This window comes from Acomys russatus, chromosome 22 (genome assembly GCF_903995435.1).
Source record: "Acomys russatus chromosome 22, mAcoRus1.1, whole genome shotgun sequence".
In the NCBI taxonomy this organism is placed as follows: domain Eukaryota; kingdom Metazoa; phylum Chordata; class Mammalia; order Rodentia; family Muridae; genus Acomys; species Acomys russatus.
The window spans coordinates 11304201-11327913 of NC_067158.1; the positions used below are offsets into that span (position 1 = coordinate 11304201).

General features: G+C 50.7%; 2 protein-coding genes across 3 annotated transcripts in view; both read left to right on the forward strand.

Annotated features, from left to right (window-relative positions):
- The window catches only part of Ap1b1 (adaptor related protein complex 1 subunit beta 1), a 55920-nt gene extending 51728 nt beyond the window's left edge, over window positions 1–4192 (forward strand). For both annotated transcript variants that reach the window (XM_051165170.1, XM_051165171.1), the window contains 5 exons: window positions 276–405; window positions 661–745; window positions 1286–1372; window positions 1461–1615; window positions 3066–4192. In XM_051165170.1, coding sequence (XP_051021127.1) covers window positions 276–405; window positions 661–745; window positions 1286–1372; window positions 1461–1615; window positions 3066–3140 — 532 coding nt within the window. In that variant the 3' untranslated portion in view covers window positions 3141–4192. The remainder of the gene's footprint in view (window positions 1–275; window positions 406–660; window positions 746–1285; window positions 1373–1460; window positions 1616–3065) is intronic.
- Window positions 4193–21325: 17133 nt separating this feature from the next.
- Rasl10a (RAS like family 10 member A) lies at window positions 21326–23082 on the forward strand. Its single transcript, XM_051164781.1, has 3 exons — window positions 21326–21666; window positions 22425–22549; window positions 22783–23082. The coding sequence occupies exons 1-3, from the start codon at window positions 21448–21450 to the stop codon at window positions 23048–23050; spliced, it is 612 nt and encodes a 203-aa protein (XP_051020738.1). The 5' UTR covers window positions 21326–21447; the 3' UTR covers window positions 23051–23082.
- The last annotated feature ends 631 nt before the right edge of the window (window positions 23083–23713 follow it).

Below are 23713 nucleotides of genomic sequence, written 5' to 3' on the forward strand. Positions count from 1 at the left end.
GGGAGGAGGTCCTGAAGGGAAAGGGCAGAGCTATGCTACCTTGGCCAGCCAGGATCTAAGCCAGAGGAGAGAAAGCAGCATAGATTAGCCAGACTGGGGTAGAATACTGATCCTAGGTTCTTGCCTCCTGTCTTCATGGCCATGAGCTTGGGAAAGGCTTACTTGATGAAGGAGCTCTGTGCCCATCACCCCTCACCCCTCCCCTAACTCCAGAGCACGAAAGAGCCAACATATCACATGCCCCACCCACTCACTACAACCCTCTCTTTCTTCAGCTTTGGCTTGGCCCCTGCCGCGCCACTGCAGGTGCATGCACCGCTCAGCCCTAACCAGACTGTGGAGATCTCCCTGCCTCTTAACACAGTGGGCTCAGTCATGAAGATGGAGCCCCTAAACAATCTTCAGGTGTGTCCCCACAGGGCCAGACTCCCCATTTCCACTCATTTCAGCTATGGGATGGATGCTAGCCATACCTGCAGAAGGTCTGAGAGAGCATTGTGCTGTTGGCTGCAGGTGGACCTGGGCTAGGGGACAGAGGGACAAGGGAGGGTCTCTGAGGAAGCCTGCTCAGGACACCCTGCTTTTGGGGCCTCAGAGGTGGTGCAAGCCCAAGCCTTGGGGTGCCAAGCCTTGGGGACTGACTGGGGCGCCCACGCCTAGGTGGCTGTAAAGAACAACATCGATGTCTTCTACTTCAGCACCGTGTACCCGCTGCATGTCCTCTTTGTGGAGGATGGGAAGATGGGTGAGTCGGGAAGGGCCCTGGGCGTCTATGTAATCACACTGTAGCTAGGGAACCCGGGAAGCTAGTGCCTGAAATAAGGGTTAACAGGGCAGCTTTGCCTTATGATGGGATCGTCGGCACACCCTAGGGGGCCCTTCTCTCGCTTGCTGGTGGCTTGTGCCACCTCACTTGTGGACTGCTGCTCACTCTTTCTTGTCCCCCATGTTGCAAAGAACCAGGTCAGTCACCTGCTGTCCATCTCTGTGCTGGGGCCAGAACCCCGAGAAGGCTGCAGGGAAGGGCTCAGTCTGGACTCCTGTGTCATCTCCTTGCACGGAGGTGGAAGAAAATGAGGTCAGATACAGGGGAGAGGAGAGGCAGGAAGCAGAGGGCAGTTAGGAACCAGCCTGTGTCCTGAGCTGATGCAGATGGAACTGGGGAGCAGTGCCTTCCCTCAGCTCCCAGGTGGCACGCTGAAGAGCAGCCCATTTCCTGCCATGTGATGCTGTGGGGCCATGGTTCACCAGGATCTCATCTCACCCCATCCTATTCACCCTGCAGACCGGCAGATGTTCCTGGCTACCTGGAAGGACATTCCCAACGAGAATGAAGCCCAGTTCCAGATCAGGGACTGCCCACTCAACACAGGTGAGACCCCCGCAACCCCCACCATTCCACTTGTTCTCTTCCCGGGACCCACTGAATGTAGACCTTCCTTGGGTGTCTGATACTGCAGAGGCTGCAAGCAACAAGCTGCAAAGCAGTAACATTTTCACCGTCGCCAAGAGGAATGTGGAGGGTCAGGACATGCTCTACCAGTCCCTGAAGCTGACCAACGGCATCTGGGTGCTGGCCGAGCTGCGGATCCAGCCAGGCAACCCCAGCTTCACGGTGAGAACCTCTGTACCCACTGCCGGGTCTTGACCCTCCACCTCCCTGCCCTGGTGGCACCTCCCCAAATCAGCCTTCCTAGTCCAGGCTGTTAGGAGACTCTGAAGGTCTATGCCAAGGTCTCTTTGAGACTGGTGTGAGAGGTTTTTTGGTTTTTGTTTTTTGTTTTTTTTTTTTTTTCCTTGTGGTTTTTTGAGACAGGGTTATCCTTGGCTGTGTATCCCTGACTGTCCTGGACTCACTTTGTAGACTCGCCTGCCTCTGCCTCCCCAGGTGCTGGGATTAAAGGCGTGTGCCACCATGCCTGGCGAGAATTGCTTCTTAAACTTCAACTCAACCCTGTCAGGTTACCAAGACAAGGAACACAAACACAAATCCCCAGGCAGGGAAGTAGTATCATGGCTACAGGTGTTGGCCCTGCTGCCATGTGGGTGCCTGAGTACCTGGCCAGGGGTGCACTGAGTTCAGCAACCTTCCAGGGAGGCCTGGGTACTCTGCAAACTGCAGTGCTGTTCCCAGGCCTAGAGTCCAGGCTTTGCCTCCCCATGCACCCTTGCCTGCCAGACATGGCCCTGTAGACATTGCCTCCCAAGGCTGGTGACCTTGGCGCTGGTGGGTGGGGCTGTGGTGGTAGCTGAGGTGGTGGTAATTTCCATCTCCCTATTTGATTGCTGCATGTCCACCTTCCCTGCTGGTGCCATGGCTCAGGACTTGGAGGTTAGCAGACAGCTTCTCTCTTCTTCTGCCCCACCTCCATCCTTCCTAGCAGTATTGCGCATGCCTCATTTCCTGGTCTGGCCCCAGTGCATCCTGCTTCCCTCTATCACTTGGCCTTGTTTCCGCCTGAGGCTAAGGCCCAGCAGATGTGCACAGAGGCCACCAACACCAGGGCTTTCCATGGCACTCCTTCCTAATTACAGCCTCAGACAGACCTGATGCTCGCTAGTGGAAAGGCTGGCTGGCTTCTGTCTCCTGTGCCTGGACTCTCAGGGCTCAGATCTCACACAAACCTGTTTCTGTGCAGGAACCAGAGCAAGCCCCACACACCTTGCATTCCCCAGCAGAGATCTGTTCCTCCTTAACCCTTCACCCACCAGGACTATATTTCAGAATAACTCCTGACCTAGACCTCCAGCGGTTATAGGGGGGCAGACAGCCCAGAAAGGGGGGTGGGCTGGGTACTCCCAGCAGCTTGTGAATCATGCTGCCTGCCACTGGTTTGGTGGCAGAACTGACAGCAGGTGTGGGGGCTGCAAATATATTTGGTTCCCACCCGCCTGTGACGCCACCCCCTCTGCTTTACCTCACATCTGCCCCACTGAGCTTCCACCCTGCCGTGTGTGCATGTACATGTACTCATGCTTGCTTTCCCATCTGGTGCCCATTCTCTCCCATCCCTTTACTGAAGAGCCCCAGGAATAAGCTCTTTCCCTGCCCTCTTCTCCTGCAGCTATCCCTGAAGTGTCGCGCACCGGAGGTGTCCCAGCACGTATACCAGGCCTACGAGACTATCCTCAAGAACTGAAGTCCCTCCAGCATCCACCCCAGCCTCCTGCCAGCCCTGTAATGAAGCCCTCTGGGTAGCAGTACCTCCTCCTTTCTTTAGGGAAAGGCCAGGTGGGCTCCTGACCATCCAGGCGGCTCCCTTGTCGTAACTGAGGGCCCAGAGCAGGGCCATGCCCCGTTCTGGAGTGAAATCTCAGTGCATCTCCAGTGGCTGCTCTTTTCTATTGCTGTTGATGTGGGATAAAGGAAATGGCGCCAGCACAGCAGCAGAAGCTGGACAAGAGGCCTCAGGGTGCTCTTCCTTCTCCCTTTGCCTGGGGTGAGCATGGAACTCCCCTTGGGGTCCCAGCCCATAATCCCTGCCCTGTCTTCCCACTTAGCCTGTCCTGGGTAGAGCCCTCTGGGTGCCAATATTACTGCTCTGTCATGGTCTTGGGACTCTAGAGGCTGGAGGTGGTAATGGGCAGATATGAGCCCAAAGCAGCAAGCTGGGCCAGCAAGCACCGTCCACCCTGTGTGCACCAGTTGGTGCGCTGTGACCGCCTGCATGGTCCAGAGCCCATCTGGAATTCTGTTCCCTCATGCCCTGCAGGATGGTCACTGCCTACAAAACATTCCTCGGTGTCCCCTCTGTGAGTCCAGGACTCTTAGAACAGAAAGAGGGTGAAAAGTGGAGCAAGGGGCAGTGGAAATGCTTCCAATGTGGGGCTCCCATGGCCTCTCTAGCATCCGCTGCCCTCCCCAGCTTCCCAGTCTCAGTGTGTATGACAGTGATAGGTTTTCCTGTCACTGCTGTTTGATAATAAAGAGATTCTGCTTTTGGCAGTCATGCACACTTCTTTCCCTCTACAAACACAGACCAGCCTAAGAAACTGCTTCTGGATGGCTGGGGATAATGTCTGACCCCTGCAGTAATTATATCTAATACGTATAAATAGAAAATATATATTGTATGTTTACTCTTATTTTCAAAAAGAGAAACTGAATAAAAATGATGACATCAGGGGTGTCCCTGGCCATTGTGTCAGGTCCCGGGTCCCGGGCTGAAGCCATAAATACCTGACTGTGGTCCCTGCTCTGATTCTACAAGGACTGTGCCTTTCCTTCTTCATTGTGCCCTACTATGGCTTGTTGGTGTCCCTGCCACCTTCCTGTCATTGATGTCAAGTCCTCCCCAGCTGATGCTGTGTCCCCTTTGGCCCAAGGAAGGGATCGCTGTCCATTTGAGGTTCCTCCTCTTTCATGTCATCTTGGAACAATAGGAATGACTGAGTGAGGTGCACAGGAGAGGGCTGGGCAGTGTTGCATGTCTCTTCCTGAGGAGAGACTCACCCAGGAAGAGAACTCACAATAGACCAAAGAAACAGTTCACCCAAGAAACATAGCTACTTACAGAAAGTTCTACCACCCAAGAATAGCAGCACCTCAGCATTGCCAACCTCTTACTACCCTTGGAGAGGGAAGGGTCTCCTGTGGTCCGCTTCCATGAATTAACTTGGTGGCCCAAATTTGTGATGATCTTGTGCCATTAATCACAACTACTCTGGCACAGTAGTGGTCAGGTATATGCCTGAACAGGGTTCCACGGTAACCTACCACTTTCTTCAGCTCTTTGGGGGTGAGCTGGTGCTAGTAGGCCATAGCAATACTCATTTATTCTCAGTACTATGGCCAATTATGAGTCTTCTGCAGGAAGCACTGCCCACTGCAAAAAGAAGCTTCCCTAACCAAGGTCTACAGCAGCAAGAATCTCAGCAGCAATAGCATGCCCACTAGGGGCTAGGGCCTCACCAACCACAAATTTGTGTCTTACAGTAAATGAGGGTTCCCTGCTATGGAGCAGGCTCTCAATCCAATTAGAAAGCAACTGGTTGCACCCATAACATTTGTACCACGATTGTACCACCAAGCAAATCTTGCTTGGCAGGCTGATGTTAACATGATGCCTATGTACACAGTTGAGAAAGACCATTGGTAGCACTTTGTTATACGCCTGCCTACCACCTGGTGCTATGAAAGCCAGCTAACAGGGAAGAACCTGCCAGCCCAACCTTTGCCATACTTTTCCATGCTCTACAACATAGCTTATCATGTCTTTGGTAATAAGGACTTACCATCCAGTTCTAGTGTGCAATCAGCAACAATGGCAATTGCCTTTGTGATTTCTAAGGCTGCAAGAGTCTCCCTGGCCATCAACTTACAGAAAAATAACATCCCTGGCGACCATGGTGGCACACACCTTTAATCCCGGCAGAGGCAGGCGGATCTCTGGGAGTTCGAGGCCAGCCTGGTCTACAAGGTGAGTCCGGGACAGCCAGGACTACAAGAGAAACCCTGTCTCGAAAAACAAACAAACAAAAAAGAAAAAAAATCCCTAGGCACTGGGATTTTCATCCAAAAACATTCTGAATGTGCCTTTCCCCACCTTCATCGTTTAAACTCCCTAACGTTTTACATTTATAGATGTAGGGCTTTCTGTCATCTTGTTGAATATTATCTGTGCCTTAACCATAAAATTCCCAAGAACTGAGCCGGGCGTGGTGGCGCACGCCTTTAATCCCAGCACTCGGGAGGCAGAGGCAGGCGGATCGCTGTGAGTTCGAGGCCAGCCTGGTCTACAAAGTGAGTCCAGGATAGCCAAGGCTACACAGAGAAACCCTGTCTCGAAAAAACCAAAAAAAAAAAAAGAAAAAAGAAAAAAAAAATTCCCAAGAACTCTGTAGCTGCACCTGGATCCTACATCCTGGATAAACTTATTTTTCATCCTAGCAAGTTATTTCAGGTGCTTCTCTAAATTTGAAAGAAACTCAGGGGTGAGCATTATATTTTTTAAAAATGGGGGGTGGTAAGGTATCAGAGTAACTTTTCCTTTTTTAATAATTTTTAAATTGTATTCTATTTGCATTGATATGAAGTTGTCAGAATCCTTGGAACTGGAATTACAGAGACAGTTGTGAGCTGCCATGTGGGTACCGAGAGTTGAGCCTAGGTCCTTTGGAAGAATAGACAGTACTCTTAACCACTGAGCCATCTCTTCAGCCTCCTCCTCCTCTTCGCCTTTCTTCTAGTTTTTTTATATTCCAATCATGGTTTCTCCTCCCTCGTCTCTCCTCAGATCCTCCCCCACCATCCAACTTCATGCATTCTTTCTCTATAGAAAACAAACAGCCAAAATTTAAAAAGCAGATAAACCAATAGCCTTGACTAAAGCTTGAGTTGGTTGAGTTTTCCACGGGGCCCCTTTGGTCAACCGCTCACTTAGATGTAACAATTCCTGCCACTGGAGGTCTCATTTGGTGGAGAGACATGTCTAGTGGTGATGTCATTTAGGTTTTGTGTGTGTGCCTGCGCATGTGCATATGAATGGTCCCAACCCCAGTGTTTCTCTGGCACATCAGTCTTCTGCACTGTTCCTTTAGCCCATTAGAAGCGAGTGCTGAGCTGGGCATAGTGGTGCACGCCTTTAATCCCAGCACTCGTGAGGCAGAGGCAGGTGGATCACTGTGAGTTCAAGGCCAACCTGGTCTACAAAGCAAGTCCAGGACAGCCAAGGCTACACAGAGAAACCCTGTCTCAAAAAAACAAAAAAGAAATAAGAGCTGTTTTCTGGAGCTTTCAGGGCCTCCTGAACACTGCATTTTGCCTTTCTGGCCATTTTTTTTCCCTGTGAACTTCAGTTTGACACAAATCTTGGCCTGTTTGCTTTCAAGTGGCCCAAATGGGCCTCTATGTTGCCTTTTTCCTTTTCCCTTCTCAGTTGCTTTAGCACTTTATGATCCTGACCTGTCAGCCCAGATCACACAGGGCCTCTTTGACCCAGACTGAAAGGCTGTGGGTTTAGTAAAGCCACTGAAGGCTCAAAGTCCTGCCGAGCCCACTGGACTCTCCTGTTGTCACAATCTTGCCAGGTCTTACACACTGTTGTCGCCCTCAGTAATGCCTGTTCTCTCCTGTCTCCTGGCCCTGGGTATTCAACAACTGAATAAACCTCATGGCCTGTGTGGGCCAGTCTGTCAGGGGTTGATCTTCGATAGTGGCATGACTTAGGATCTGAGACCTGCTGCACAGGAGGAGGATGGATGTACGTGGCACCGTGGGCCTAGTCACAAGCCTGTGGCTGGGGAGGTGCAGGCACTAGAGTGAACCTACTGCTTTTGTTTTGTTAAAAGAGTACATTGCCAAGCCAGCAGGGATGTGTGGCTCTCAGCCTTGATCAGAGAGACTTTTTTATTAAAGATTTATTTATTTAATGTATATGATAATGCCCACCAGAAGAGGGCACCAGATCACATTATAGATGGCTGTGAGCCACCATGTGGTTGCTGGGAATTGAACTCAGGACCTCTGGAAGGGCAGACAGTGCTCTTAACCTCTTGAGCCATCTCTCCAGCCCGGGGGCTTCTTTTTACAGCAAACAGTGATACATGCAGATGCATGGCTGCTCAGGGTACTGAGGATAAATGACTGTCAAGTGCTCAGCTCTGAGTGGGACATCTTATGACTCAGGGACTGTCAGAAAAGGAGGAGCAGAAAGGCCGTAAGAGCAGGGTGGTGGGGGCTGGAGAACACTTGCTGGGCTTCCAAAGGACCTTAGGTTAGTTCCTAAAACCCTTCTCAGGAGACTCACAACTGTCGGTAACTCCAGATGCAGGGGGAGCTGGACTCCATGTGCATCTGCACTCAAATGCCATACCCACACACTGACATATGCACACACCCACACACTGACACATGCACACCCACACACTGACACATGCACACAGTTTTTAAACATCATTCTTTTAAATGTTGGATGATAGCGATGAGGGCCAAGAAGTTGTGTTCTGGGCAAGACATGACTGCTGCAATCATTGAACCCATGGCAGCTGAAATTGCCAACACTGCGCACAAGACTGGCCCTGTTAACATCTGGTCCTGAATGATAGAGGTACAACTGCCCTGGGCCCACCCCCCCCCCACACACACACACAACTATTGGCTATGGAGGTGGGGGGCGGGGAGGGAGGCAGGTCTTCAGTGTGTAGCTGCTAAGTTGGCCTGCTCTGCTGAACAGCTCTGCACCCATGCAGGTGCGCCCTCCTTAACACTTAAACAAAAGGCACAAAGTGGGAGGAGGGTAGGGGCAAACAGTATCAGCCTGCATCATATATAGGGCGTGGTGGCCCACACCTTTAATCCCAGCACTCGGGAGGCAGAGGCAGGCAGATCACCTGAGTTCGAGGCCAGCCTGGTCTACAAAGCGAGTCCAGGACAGCCAGGGCTGTTACGCAGAGAAACCCTGTCTCAAAAAGCCAAAAATGAAAAAACAAAAACGGGCTCCAGAGACGGGGGTGGGAGCTAGCTGGCAGCACGTACTGCTTACAACCATCTGTAACTACAGTTCAGGGGATTTAACACCCTCCTCTGGCCTCCACAGCACCATGCACGGATGCAGGCAAAACACCTATACATATAAAAATGTTAAAACTAATAGGAAAAAATTAAAAATAACAACAACAAAAAAAAATGGAGGAAGAAAAGGCCTTGGCATATTTGCAATGGCAGAGGCTTAATATCATACAGGGAGAAACTAAGGCAGGGGACTCAGTTCTCCAAGCCTCCCATGATGCACGTGGGCTCTGCCGTATCACTGTGCCAGGGAGGCCAATGCCAGTGTTCCCTCCCGTATTTTTCAGGCCTTACTTTCCTGGAAGATAAAGTGGGGTGGTTGTTGTTGTTTATTTTTCGAGACAGGGTTTCTCTGTGTAGCCTTGTCTATCCTGGACTCACTTTGTAGACCAGGCTGGCCTCGAACTCACAGCGATCCGCCTGCCTCTGCCTCCCAAGTGTTGGGACTAAAGGCGTGCGCCACCACTGCCTGGCTGTTGTTATTAGTTGCTTGTTTGGAGCTTGTTTGCTTTTTGAAACAGAGTTTCACTATATAGCCCAGGCTGGCCTCAAATTTGCAGCAGTCCTTCTGAGTTTACAGGTGTGTATCACAATGCCCAGCAAAATTTGGGTTTCTAACAGGAATAGAGCGTTCATGTCTCCAAGCAAACCCCGAACAAATGCCTGCATTTGACCACTGCTGGCTCCTGGCTGCAGTGCTTTTGCTGTCGGTTTCTCAGGCTGAGATTTTAACTCAGGGTCGGCCTCCCGAGTTAGACAAGGCAAGCACCTTTCCACTGAGTAATTCCACACCCCTGGTGCTACTTCTGTTTGATAGTAATTTCTGGAGCTCATTCCGTGTACATGCAGATAAACTCACCTCAGGATTCCTGGGCCAGTCCCTGTCAACGGATGAACATGAGGGCATAGTCCTGTATTGCGTGAGTCCCAAGGATGCTGCAGCCACACCCCACCATTCACACCCACAGCCACTGGCACAATGCAGATATGTGGTCTCAGTCCAGGTGCCTGCAATAAAGGGAATATGAAATTTACATCTGAAACTGTGGTTTGGGGCTAGGAGAGGCAAAGTAGGCGGGTGCACTGGGAGGCACAAGCTCTGGGTTCCATTACAGCACTAAAACAGGAAACCATTTCTCTCCTCAGACGAGGGAACCAATGGGATTGGTTATCTAGTATCTAATTTTTTCTTTCTTTTTCTTTCTTTTTTTAACTTAAATTTAAATTGTTATTGCCTTTAGTCTTTTGAGATAGGGTTTCACTATGTAGTCCCAGAACTCATTATGTAGACTAGGCTGACCTCAAACTCATATCTGTCAGTCTTTGCCATCCGAGTGTTGGCACTAAAGACATGCCCCACTATACCTGGCTTTTTTTTTCTTTTGTCTCACTCTGTATCCCTGGACAGACTGGCACTCTCTATGTAGACCAGACTGACCTTGAACTCACAGAGATTGCCTGACTCTGCCTTCCGAATGCTGGGATTAAAGCAATGTCTACCGAGCCTGGCTTAGTTTTTGATCTTGCATACGAATGGTGCTGCTAAAGTGCCTTGGGCGAGGGCAAGAACATCTCCTCCCAGGGTCCCATGACACACCAGGTGAGGCACAGTTCAGCCAAGCTCAACCTGGGGACAAGTAAGTGTACTGTGCTTATTCACAGAGCACAGGTGATGGGCATCCCTCAGGGGCGTGGGTGCTCCTCCTTAAAATGCCACCCTGGAGGCTTTTGGTTTCCCATAGCTGCACAATGGAGGCATCCCCCAGTGCTCCCCAGCCTGTCCAGTCTAGCCCCTCCACATGCAACTAAGGAAAAGTTGCAAACAGCTAGCGGCAGAGAGCATCTGGATGCTCTGGGAAGGCCGCCTGCCCCGCCCCCTCCCTGAGAGGGTATAAACAGCCAGCCCAGCTGGGACCCTCCTTCTGCAGGCCACAGCTAAACTCAGGTGGAGGTTGCTTGGCTCAGAACAGTCAAGTACAACAAACGGAACACACTACTCCACACTATAATAAACCTGTTCTCCTGTTACTGACACGTTACCAAGGTAACCTGTGCCCTTCTCCAGACGAACAGTGTAGTACCACACACCAGCTGAGGGTGACTCAGGTTGAAATGTCATGGGTGTCACCAGGACAACTGTATTAGCCAAGGTTTTCTAAAGAAACAACTGATAAAATTAGTACATATTAAAAGGATTTAGGGACAGTGTGGCACCTGCACCACCGCGGTACCAGTATCGAGTCAAGAGCAAGGGGCTGCAGATTTAACACACAATAAAACAGCGGGTCCTTGGCACTAAGAGAGCAGTGGCCTTTAGTCAGCATCCAAAGAGCCTTTTTATAGGCAGCAAAGCAGGAATGCCACTCGCAGGTGAAATACCTCAAGAGGTGATTGCGCACACAAGGGAGGGTCCCAAGGAAGGGAGGGGTGCGTTCTCAGATTGGTACCCATGACTAGCTAACCAACATAAGCACAGACAGAGAAGCTGCTAAAAACAGGACATGCAACAGCAAGACAGGCAGGCAGCCCAGTCGGGCCTGGTTCCCACAGGTCCCCCCTTTGTATAAAATACAAATGAGCTCCTGTCTTAGGTTGCCAGGACATAGGTTTCCTATCTTATCTGTCATTGGAAAGGCTTTATTCTTCAAAACTCTCCTGTCTTAGGTCCATAGGAACCTCCATGGTCTTACCTGTCATTGGATACTCACTTATCAAGGCTCAGCCAAGTCTGGGCAGTGGGGTTATCCCCTGCCAAAGGGGCATGGAACTGTTGAAATGCCTGTTGCGTTCTTATGCAGCAGAGGCTCCAGAACAGAAAACCTCCTAAGCCACATAGCAGGATGTCACACGCGATAGCATCACTTCAGCTTTTTAGCAAGCTTCCCACATCTGTAGGCCCTTTATGAGGGCATCCTCCATAATGGGTGGAACTCTAGTCTCCTGTAATAAGGCTGTTTGCTGGTTAAGATTTTGGATAGCCAATTGTATCATAGAATTTAGGGAATTCTGAATAACCAATGCACTGGCCACCTGCCTGAGAGTTTATCCATCGTGTGCCCAGTAGTAACAGACTAGGAAATGACAATGCCCGCAGCAGTGGTTGCCACAGCAATGGTGACAGTAACAGCGGCAGTAATTCCAAAATCTCTTCTTTTACAATAGATCACCGGGCCTTGCCTGCCGTCATGTGCCACAAGAAGGGGAACCACTCCAGGTGTCCGTGCCGTGCCACCACGGCAGTCTTCTCATCCCAGCAACTTCTTAAATGGCAAACCTGCGGGGAACAATTTAAAGTCTCCCCCTCAAGGGAGTCATTAGTAACAACAAAAAGGAAAAGTTGTGGGATAAAATGCACAGGTTGAATCACTTGAAGGGCAGGTGTCTGCAAGGCTCCGCACACCTGTCTTGACGGGGCCCAGAGCTGGCCCCGAGGCCCGTTTCCCTGCAATGGCCTCCCTTGCCTATCTGTCCTAGAGCAGCACTCGTTTCCCCAACAATACCCTCGTTGGCAACAAGGACACAAACCTGGCTTAGTATGATCAACTCTATCTCGAGCTTGTCCAGTCTCCCTCTGAGTACATTCTCTCTTAAAGTGTCCTGTCTGGCCACATTTGAAACATGTTTTTGGCCGGACTCCCCCAGAAGGTGACTGTCCCCAAACAGCAGAAGCTATTACTTGTCCCATTATATGAATAATATCTATACTTCGGCAAATTTTCAGATAGTCATTCACACTTTTATATTTATAAGGCCTAAGGGCTTCCTGGCAATACTCATTAGCATTTTCAAAGGCCAATTGTGGCTCCTTCCACATCTCCAAAAATCCTTCCTGCCAACTGCATAAGGCGATCAACAAATTCCTGGAAAGGCTCTGAGGGTCCCTGGACCACTTTAGACAGCCGCTCTCCTGCCCCCTTATTAGGTAAAGACTTCCAAGCCCTCAGGGCGCAAGTTGCAATCTGCGCATACACAGCTGGGTCATGTTGTATCTGGGCACTAAGTTCAGTATACAAACCCATGCCTGCTAGCATATCCACGTTTCTCTGTGGAACCCCAGCTGCCACATTACGTGCAACGATCGGAATACACTGTTCTTGATAATCACTGTGCCAGAGCAAATAGTCACCCCCACTGAGGACTGCTCTACCCATTTGTTGCCAATCACTATGTGTTAATCGTCCTGTGAAGGATTCAAAAATGGCAATCGTAAAAAGGGCATGTGGACCATAAGCCATAACTGCCTCCTTAAGCTGTTTTATGTCTTTAAACTGGAGGGCTTCATGCTGTCTCTGCGTTTGCCCTGGGTTAGTTGGGTGAGGCACTTCAACTACTGGAAAGACTACTCCCCGAAAGGGAGCAGAAGGCTCTGCCAGAGATAATTTACTTTGATAATCTGGGTTATACGCCGGGGGTCACTCTCCTCTAGTTTCTTTTTCTTTGATCTTACACTCCCTCAACTTCTTCTTTAGGGCCCGTATCTCAGGGGTTAAAGTTGCCTCTTCCTCCTCAGAATTAAAAGAAGATATATCAGAGGCAATCTCAGATGGGGCCAAAGATTTTACAGATTGCTCCTCCTGCACTTCATTCAGGGCAAGTTCCATACTTCCTAGCTGCTTTCTTATTTTCTCATCTTCATTTCTAAGTGCATCTCTAACGAGATGCCATAATGAAAAGGTAGCCATAGGAACACTGTTGGACCCTTCCTTTTGTGAAATCCTCTGGAGGCCAGACTTCACCTGATCCCAATCTTGGATATTTAGCTCTCCTGATACCATGAACCAAGGACTACTCAATTCTATTGTTTTTATGAAATCTTTAACAGTCTTATGCTTAATCCCGGTGCCTTGATCCTCTAACAATCTCACTACTTGATCCACCAGAACCGTGGACGAACTTGCAGCACCCATTTCCAATACACCCGTTTCCTACCTCTGTGAGGCGCTGGCCAGCTTCCCCGGGCGATCGTCAGTTTCCTCCCTTCTTTCCCTGATGTTGGTGGAACCTCCACTTGTGGTGCCTGCGCCACCACGGTACCAAGTCAAGAGTGAGGGACTGCGGATTTAACACACAATAAAACAGCGGGTCCTTCGCACTAAGAGCAGTGGCCTTTAGTCAGCATCCAAAGAGCCTTTTTATAGGCAGCAAAGCAGGCATGCCACTCGCAGGTGAAATCCCTCAAGAGGTGATTGCGCACACAAGGGAGGGTCCCAAGGAAGGGAGGGGGTGTGTTCTCAGACAGTAACCATGACCAGCTGACCAACATAAACATAGACACGGAAGCTGCTAAAACCAGGACATGCAACAGCAAGACAGGCAGGCAGCCCAGTCAGGCCTGGTTCCCATAGGGCCAGGGCTGGAAAGATGGTTCAATGATTAAAGCACCGGCTCTCTTCCAGAGGATCCAGGTTCAGTTCCCCCAGCATCCACAGGCAGCTTACAACGGTCTGTAACCATACTTCCAGGAGATCTGACACCCTCACACAGACATGAGTGCAGATAAAACACCACTACACATAAAATAAATTAAAAAATTTAAAGTGGCCGGGCGTGGTGGCGCACTCCTTTAATCCCAGCACTCAGGAGGCAGAGGCAGGCGGATCTCTATGAGCCTGAAGACAGCCTAGTCTACAAAACGAGTCCAGGACAGCCAAGACTACAAGAAACCCTGTCTCAAAAAACCAAACCAAGCCGGGCAGCGGTGGTGCACGCCTTTAATCCCAGCACTCAAGAGGCAGAGGCAAGCAGATCTCTATGAGTTCAAGGCCAGCCTGGTCTACAAAGGGAGTCCAGGACAGCCAAGGCTACACAGAGAAACCCTGTCTCAAAACAAATCATAAAACCAAACCAAACAAAACAAATTTAAAGATGTTTATTTTTTAAAAAATCGATTTAGGGGGCTGGAGAGGTGGCTCAGTGGAGAGCACTGGCTGCTCCTGCAGAGGGTCTCGGTTTGCTTCCCACATGGCAGCTCACAACCATCTGTGAATCTAGTCCCAGAGGACCTGGTGCCCTTTCTAGCCTCTGAGGTCACCAGGCACTAATGTGGCGCACAGACAAAACACCCAAACACATAACATAAAAGAATGTTGAGCAGCCCAACTTGGTGCTACAGGCCTAGAGGCTTCCTGGAGCACTACTAGCCTTCATTAGAAAGCTGAGGAAACTAGGCTCTGATGGTGGCAAAGGGTGACTGCGTCTGTACTCACCAGCAAGAGAGGAGAGCGTGCAGGCAAACCGCAAAAGCCTCCTCACAGCTGGGCCTCCGATGGGCGGGGCCTCCCACATTTAAGGTAGCTTTTTTTCAATTCAGTTGAGTGAAGTAAGAAAACCCTCACAAAAAAAGAAAAAGAAAGAAAGAAAAAGAAAAAAAAAGAAAACCCTCACAGGTGTGCCCAGGCCTCCTCTCAGGTGATTCAGATCCAGCCAAGCTGCCAACCGAGACAAACAGTGGCAGCCATGTCTGCAGAGAGCAGAGAGCACTACACGTAGATAGATCTCAACCCCGCAGGCAGGAACCTTTGAAATTCTGACAGCTACAGCTAAAATGTCAATGCACACTCCCACTGGCCAGGAGCAAGGCTTTCCATGTCCCTGCAACAGCTTATTCCAAACTGGCAGGTGAAGAATGTCATCTTACTGTGTTTGTTTTCATTTAATTACTTAATTAAATTTTAAAAAATATATTGTGTTTGTGTAGTGAGTGTAGGGGCCAGAGGACAACTTAGAGGGGTTGTTTCTCTTTACCTACCACGTGGAGTGGAGCTCATGTCCTCAGGCTTGGATCACATTCCTTTACCTTTGACCTAACGGTCTCAAATAGATCAGGCTAGCCTCAAAGTCACTATGTAGCCAAGAATAGCTGAACTTCTGAGCCACGTCCCTCCATGTGCCAAGTGCTAACCAGCAACGCTGTGTTTATTTTATTTATTTATTTATTTATTTTGGTTTTTTGAGACAGGGTTTCTCTGTGTAGCCTTGGCTGTCCTAGACTCACTTTGTAGACCAGGCTGGCCTCGAACTCACAACGATCTGCCTGCCTCTGCCTCCCGAGTGCTGGGATTAAAGGCGTGCACCACCACCGCCCTGCTTATTTTTATTTTTATTTATTGCATATGAGTGCTTTATCTGCAGAGGAGGGCATCAGATCACATTATAGATGGTTTTGAGTCACCATGTGGTTGCTGGGAATTGAACTCAGGTGATGCTCTTACCCAGTAAGCCATCTCTCCAGCCCTCAACACTGTGTTTAAAAACAGTTTTTAGACGTGTTTATTTTACTTTACCTGTTAAGGTGTTTTGCTAGCGTGTATGTATGTGCACCCGGTGGGGACTATGGAGGCCTGAAGAGGGTGTCGGATTCCTGCAAACTGGAGCTACACAGATGGTTGGAAGCCATCACCTGGGTGCTGGGAACTGAAACTGGGTCCTCTGCCACAAGTGCTCTTAACCCCTGAGCCATCTCTCCAACTTCAATATTATATTTTTGTTGTTGTTTTGGTTTTTCGAGACAGGGTTTCTCCATGTAGCTCTGGCTATCCTGGAACTCACTCTGTTAGACAGGCTGACCTTGAACTAAGAAGCTCCACCTGCCTTTGCCTCTGGGGTGCTAGGCTAAATGTGTGTGCCAATGCCACCTGGCTGGTTTTTGTTTGTTTGTTTGTTTTTTAAAGATTTATTTATTATGTATAGTGTTTTGCCTGCATGTACACCAGAAGAGGGCACCAGATTTCGTTATAGATGGTTTGAGCCACCATGTGGTTTGCTGGGAATTGAACTCAGGACCTTTGGAAGAGCAGACGATGCCCTTAACCTCGGAGCCATCTCTCCAGCCCCTTGTTTTGTTTTTGAGGTAGGATCTCTCACTATGTAGACCAGGCTGGCCCCATCTGGCCCCAATACTGTATTTTATTTATTTATTTTGGTTTTTCTTTCTTTTCTTTTTTTTTTTTTTTTTCTTTTGGTTTTTCGAGACAGGGTTTCTCTGTGTAAGCTGACAAACATGGTTGCTGAAAATGCCAGAGCAGCCAGTGCTCTCGGCTCTCAACCATTGCTGGGCTTTTATGTAACATTCTTATATTTCTCTCTAGTACTTGTCTGATGTGAGCGTTTGCATCTCACTCCCACTCCATCTGGCTGTGTAGGAACAGCGTAGGATCCAGCCTCCCCTCCCCCTAGCTCCCCAGCCGCCTCTATGCCACATACTGAAACTTCCACACATACACTTGGACGTCTTTCCATCCTGCACCAGGGAACCTCACTACTTGTCTTCTGCCCTTTCAAACTGTACCTTGCCAGAGCTCACCTTAATTTAAGTAGAGGCAGAAGGATCTCTCAGTTAGAGGCCAGCACAGCCAGGGCTACACAGAGAAACCCTGTCTCCAAAACCAACCAAACAACCAAATAAAAACCTAACAACAAAAACAAACAAACAAAAAACCCCAAAACAAACAAAAAAAAGCCACACACACACAGAAACCACCCATCTATGTCTCACTTGAAATTCAAAACTTGTGGCCAGGTGCGGTGGCACACTCCTGTAATCCCAGCACTTGGGAGACAGAGGCAGGTGGATCGCTGTGAGTTCAAGGCCAGCCTGGTCTACAAAGTGAGTCCAGGATGGCCAAGGCTACACAGAGAGACCCTGTCTCAAAAAAACCAAAAAAAAAAAAAAAAAAAAAAAAAAAAAGTCATTCAGAAAGTGGAGGCGAGGACCTCCTCCATCCTCCTCTGGTTCCAGTGCACATGTAAGGTACTCACGTTAGCATGCACGTGTGCACATACAATACTCCTACGACACATATACCTAAGTAAGTAAAAGTGTGCTTGGAAGCCGGGTGTGGTGGCGCACGCCTTTAATCCCAGCACTCGGGAGGCAGAGGCAGGCGGATCACTGTGAGTTCGAGGCCAGCCTGGTCTACAAAGCGAGTCCAGGACAGCCAAGGCTACACAGAGAAACCCTGTCTCGAAAAAAACAAAAAAAAAAAAAAAAAAGTGTGCTTGGTAAAGGACGCATGCTGCTTATTCCAGGATTCAGATGGTGAGATGACTCCACAAGTTCAAGGCTAGCCTGGTCTACATAGTGAGTTCCAGGCCAGTCAATGTTCTATATTTAGACTCTGTCTCAAAAGGGAAAAGGAAGTACTTCTTGGATATGCTGGCACATGCGTTTGATTCCAGCTTCAGGAGGCTGAGACGAGAGGACCATGAAGGGTTTTTTGTTTTGTTTTTTAAATTTTTTCCAAGACAGGGTCTCTCTGTGTAGCCTTGGCTGTCCTGGACTCACTTTATAGACCAGGCTGGTCTCGAACTCACAGAGATCCACCTGCCTCTGCCTCCCGAGTGCTGGGATTAAAGTGTGTGCCACCACGCCCAGCTTAGGATCATGAGTTTAAGGCCAAAGGACACTTTGAGTTCAAACCAAATAAATAAATAAATTCATGCATACAGTCTTCCACACTGGGGCGTAAGCGGGGACCTGGCACATGCTAGGCAAGCAATCCCCAGCCCTGACTTTCCTTCTCTCCCGCCTTCCTTCCCCACCCCCGCCTTTCTTGCCACAGGCTGGGCCTGAACTGGAATTTCTTTCCTCTGCTGCCTCAGTGCTGGGATTCAGGCCTGAGTCAACATCGTGCCCTGCTTCCTTCGAATTTTTCTTTTCTTTCCAGAGCTCGGGACACAGCCTGGCCCTTGGGAGGCAGGTGCTGTGGGCAGAGCCATCCCTAGCCTGGGAAGTTCTGTCCTCTGCCCCCAGACGTTTCTTGTTTATTCTTCCAGGATTATTTCTGCATTCAATCATTTTTATCAATTTGGACCTATGGATTAGTTTTTGTGCTTTTTTGGTTGTTGTGTGTGTGTGTGTGTGTGTGTGCATGTTCATTTGTGTGTGTGCATGTATGTGGGTGAGCATGCATACATGTGAAGGTCATGCTCCATTTTTTTTTCTTTTCTTTTTTTTTTCTTTTTTTTTCCTTTGAGCCGGTGTGTCTACGTCTCAGGGTCCTCCTATGCCTGCCTTCCCTGAGCTGGGGTTCCATGCACTGTCTATGTGGGTGCCAGGCATCCCAACTCAGGCCTTCATGATCACGCAGCAGGCAAGCACTTTACTGACTTTGGAGACAAGGTTACTACACAACCTAGACAGGCCTCATGCTCCATCCTTTTGCCTCAGCCTCTGAGCTGGGATTACAGGAGCACACCACGGTGGCCGGGCGGGTCTGCTGTCACCAGGCTGTAACAGTGCTGCAGCAGGAACAGCTCCAGCCATCAGAAGCCCTTTTCCTGTCCTTCTGACACACCATCCTTGTGCTAATTTATTTGTTTTGGCATTTCCTCTTTGTCCTGGCTGCCCAGGCTATTCTGGGCTGTTTGTCCTGTCCCAACCTTTCGGCTGGCCATTTCTCAAAGAGTCTGGTTCCTGTCATTGGACATAGAGTCCCAAACCAAGACCTGGGTTTGAATGTACTTGCTGTTATTCAGGGGTGTTCCTCCAGTCCTCACAGCTGACACACACAGAAAACACATATGCCCGCTTACAATGTGGACACACCTACCCCACCATGGCATCTTTTCATTTCCATAGAAAATGAAATTATTGGCAGGTAGTGATGGTGAACACCTTTAATCTCAGCACTCAGGAGGCGTGGGCAGGTGGATCGATGTGAGTTCGAGCCTACCCTGGTCTACGAAGGGAGATCCAGGTCTGCCAGGGATACACAGAAAACCCTGCCTCAAACCCACCCCCCCCCCCGCCAAAAAAAAACCCTCCAAAAAAATCACAAAAAATAAATTTAAAAAATGGAATTATTGCTGGGTGTGGTGGTGCACACCTGTAATCCCAGCACTCAGGAGACAGAGGCAGGCAGATCACTGTGAGTTCCAGGCTAGCCTGGTGTACAAAGCAAGTCTAGGACAGCCAGGGCTACAGAGAAATCCTGTCTCGAAAAAACAAAAACAAAATAAATAAATAAATAAATAAACAAAACAAAACAACAACAACAAATTATTCCTCTTTACAGATTTCCTTTCCCAGCCTCATTGTCTTCCTCGCCATGTCACTCCATGTATCCCACAACCGCCCTATGAGGTCCAGACTATTATTTTGAGAAAAGGTCTTGCTCTGCAGTCCCTGGTCTTCTGGGTTACACATGCATGTTATACTACCAGCCTGGGTACCCCCTCTTTTATAGAGACCGGAAACAGAGGCTCTAGAATCTAAGCAATCAGCATAGATGACATGGCTGTGGGAGGAAGGGTCTGACCCCCAAGGCCCCATTTCATTGCCTGAGTTGACTCTTGGTGCCCAATGACCGTGAAATCGCAGTTTCCTTTCGGCGAAAAGCAGCTTCCAAGTCTCAGAAGCCTGGGAACCTGGAAACAACAGAAGTCATTCTAGGGAAACTCAGCAAGAGGGGAAAAAGAAAAAAATGAAAATAAAAATAAAAAGGCCAGCTGCCTCCTCTGAACTTAAAGGCCTAGAATATCTTTCGTGGCTGAAGTGGGGAATAAAATCAGACCAGGCTCTTTGTCCATTCTGGGAAGAGGAAGAGAACCCAGTCTTCAAGGCCTATCCCCCCCTCCCGCACCAACCTCCCCCCCCCCCACCCCCGCACCGCTGCCACCTGCTCCCTGCAGGAGGGTGCCTTCTGGCCCCTTCACACGCTCCTGCCTTCTCTTCCACTTAGTCCCAGGCCAGGCCTTTAGAGGCCTGGAGCTAAGCAGCCCTAGAGCCTTCCCTCCCTCCTAAGGGGGAGACAGTTCTTTTTCTTCTTAAATTCGTTTCAGCACGCTGAAATGCGGTGTTTGTGGAACAGATGAATACACGAGAGCCTTGGTTAGCGCAAAGCCAGATGTCTGCACATCACAGCACCTGGGTGGAGGGCAGAGGCATGGGAGCCCTCCTAGTGAGTAGACAGAAGAACCAGATGGAAGCTGGGCAAACCCAGACTTTCCAAACTGTAAGAGGAAGGGGGAGGGGCGTGATGCAGTCCTGTGAGGGACTCTATGTACTGACCCATGGGTTTGGGGCTGAGATGCTGAGCTCACACCCGATTGCCCCCCCCACCTCCCCTCCAGGCCGGTCCTCTGAGACAGTTCTTCTGGCCATTTGTCCTTGTGGCTGTAATGAAGGTGAGAAAGTTCCCAGAGGAGAGGGAGGCCCAGGCCAGGGTCCCACCGCCCTTCTCACTCTGAGACACCTCTCTTCCAGCCTCAGTTTCCTCCTCCGTAAACCAAGAATACTAGGCTGAGGCTGCAGGTTCAAAGATGACACAGGGAAAGCCCAGAAAAGAATCCTGGCGCTTAGGATCTCACGAAACAGGAGGAAGCCTTGAAGCCATTGACCTTAGCTGGACAAGGGGACACAGACCCAAAGCGCAACACGCAGACTGGCCCAAGGTCACTCCGCCCTGGGCTGGGTCTGACCCCAGATAGCCTGACTCCAAGGTCCTGGAGTTGGTCAACAGCCAGCAGTATTGGAGGAGCAGGGAAGTGGCGCCCAGAGGCTTCTGTTTTGGAACCATTGAGGGGAGCACCTGCCACCTGGGGAACTAGCCACTAGCCGGGCTGGCGGCGCGCCTGGCAGTCACTGAGCCGCGACCCTCCCCGGGAGGGGCGGGGCGGATGGTTACCTCATCGCCGCCTCCCGGAGGCCCTGCTCGCTTGCTCCCCCCCCGTGCGGCTGGCTGAGGCGGCGGCTCCCGGCGCCTGAGCAAGGAGGACACGGAGCTGCGGGCGGGGACGAGTCTGCACCACTCCGGGTACGCTCTCCTTGCGGAGCTGCGGGTCCGTCCGCCGCCGCCCGCTCTCTGGGTCCTCGGTCCTGGCCTCTTGCGGCCCAGGTGCTGTAGGCGGCGCGACGCGGGTGTCCCGGGCAGGGCAGGCAAGGCGCGGGGCCGGCTCATGAAGCTCCCTGGCGCCGAGCGCGGGAGCGCGGGCCAGCCATGGGCGGCAGCCTGCGTGTGGCTGTTCTGGGTGCTCCGGGAGTGGGCAAGACCGCCATCATCCGCCAGTTCCTGTTCGGTGACTACCCCGAGCGCCACCGGCCCACGGACGGTCCCCGCCTCTACCGGCCCGCCGTGCTGCTCGACGGCGCTGTCTACGACCTGAGTATCCGCGATGGTGACGGCGCTGGCCCCGGCTCAAGCCCCAGAAGTCTCGAGGTAGCGGTTCAAATGTGGAGTGTGTGTGTGTGCGCACTTGGTGTCCACGTGTGTGTCCACGTGGACTGACCCAGGACGCCAGAGCCTGTTCTGGGATTAGGCGAGTGTGTGTTTAGGTGTATTGCATGCGAGCTTCTACGTTAGCCTGGAGGCGTCCTGTAGCTGTTTCTAGTCTTCCTTGCCTGCCTAAGCTGGCGTCTGAACCAGCCTGTGGCACAGCACTGCCAGAGCTGCACCGCTGTGACAGTCAAGACCAGGACAGGAGTATCCTTTCTATAGAGGGCCACTGCGCCCTCATTTCTGTGCCCTGGAGCAAAAACTTAGTAATTGGTGCAAAGTCCAGACAGACTCCCAATCTTTGGCACAGGGTGCCTTTGAGGGTTTCCCAGTGGAGCTGGCATTTGAGCAGCACCTGGGAGGCTGAATGAAGTTTTGGGGAAAAGAAGCTGTAAGACTATTGAAAGGGGGAAAGAGTATCAGGTGCTTAGGCCAGAGACTTCGCCTGTACAACTGCTCCAGGACAGTCACAGTCACCATCTGCCTGTGAAAGGCAGAGCCAGTACCTGGCAGCTAGTAGCATAGGTTGGGAGGGCAGTAGTTTGACAGGAGGCCCAAGACATAGGGACTGACAAGACACAGCTGGGAAATCTGGCCTGTGGGAGGGAGCGTGGAGTTCTGAGAGGTGATGGGGTCTGAGGATGAACCATCGGGTTTTTGGAGTAGGAGGGTCTGCTGCAAACCCCAGACTTTACCCCTAGGAGTGGCCGGACCCTAAAGACTGGAGCTTGCAGGACACAGACGCCTTTGTGCTGGTCTACGACATCTGCAGCCCGGACAGTTTCGATTATGTGAAAGCCCTGAGACAGCGCATAGCAGAAAAAAGGTGAGGGGTTGGGCTAGAGGGGGAGGTCTTGCTGGGGATGCTGTAGTCTGGTCTGGGCGCTTCTGGATCATACTTTGTACCCATCTGAAGGTCTCTTGATGTGTAAGGTTTGAGGCACACCCAAGAGGCTCTGGCTGTAGGAGGGGACCCACCTGCATTTGTACACGTGGGGAGGGTTTCCTCCGGCCATGGAGTCTCCAGCAGTGTCTCTCTGATATCCATCTGGCCTCCAGGCCGGCGGGCGCGCCAGAGGCACCCATCCTCGTGGTAGGCAACAAGCGGGACCGTCAGCGGCTGCGCTTCGGACCTCGTCGTGCACTGGCAACTCTAGTTCGCCGGGGCTGGCGCTGCGGCTACCTCGAGTGTTCAGCCAAATACAACTGGCACGTGCTGCGTCTCTTCCGAGAGCTTCTGCGGTGTGCTCTGGTGCGCACGCGCCCTGCGCACCCGGCCCTGCGCCTGCAGGGGGCGCTGCATCCAGCGCGCTGTAGCCTCATGTGACCCGATTGGACAGAGAAATCTCATGAAAGCAGGCTCCCACCCACAATCTGTGCGGATGGGCTTTCGTTGACCTTGATTGGACCCAGCCGACTCCCAATCATTGGACAATATCAGTTTTATCTGAGACCTTATTGGGTCACAATCACGGATGGAGAAGACTTGGATATATAAGCGTGGTGGAAAGCGTTAGTACAGCCCTTGGAGCTTTACCGGAGACACATTTTGAGAAAAGGTCTCACTACGTAGCCTTGGCTATCATCGAATTACAAAGACCCACCTGCCTCTCCACTGCTCGACACTTTTTAAGTCATGCCTTACCAGGTAATAAAAACAATTTAAACGCACACATGAAAGGTTTCTTGTTCTGGCAATAGGCAGGTGAGAATGTGGAGGCCTGGCACCCTCCAAGTCAGTAAATAGAATTCCAACATATAATGAAGGCTCAGTCCCCCCCAAAAACAGGAGCTGGAGCAAAACTTTACTGTCAGAGGTTCTGCTTACTGGACCGCAAGTCCTCAGGACACCGGCCTGGCCCGGTCTCCTGTAAGGCATTCAATAATATTAGTAATTAAATAGCAATGCTCACCCCCCAAACCGGAATGTACAACGGGTTTCCCATGGTGCCATGTGGTCCTGCGGGGTTTGGGCCCATGAGGTCTGGTG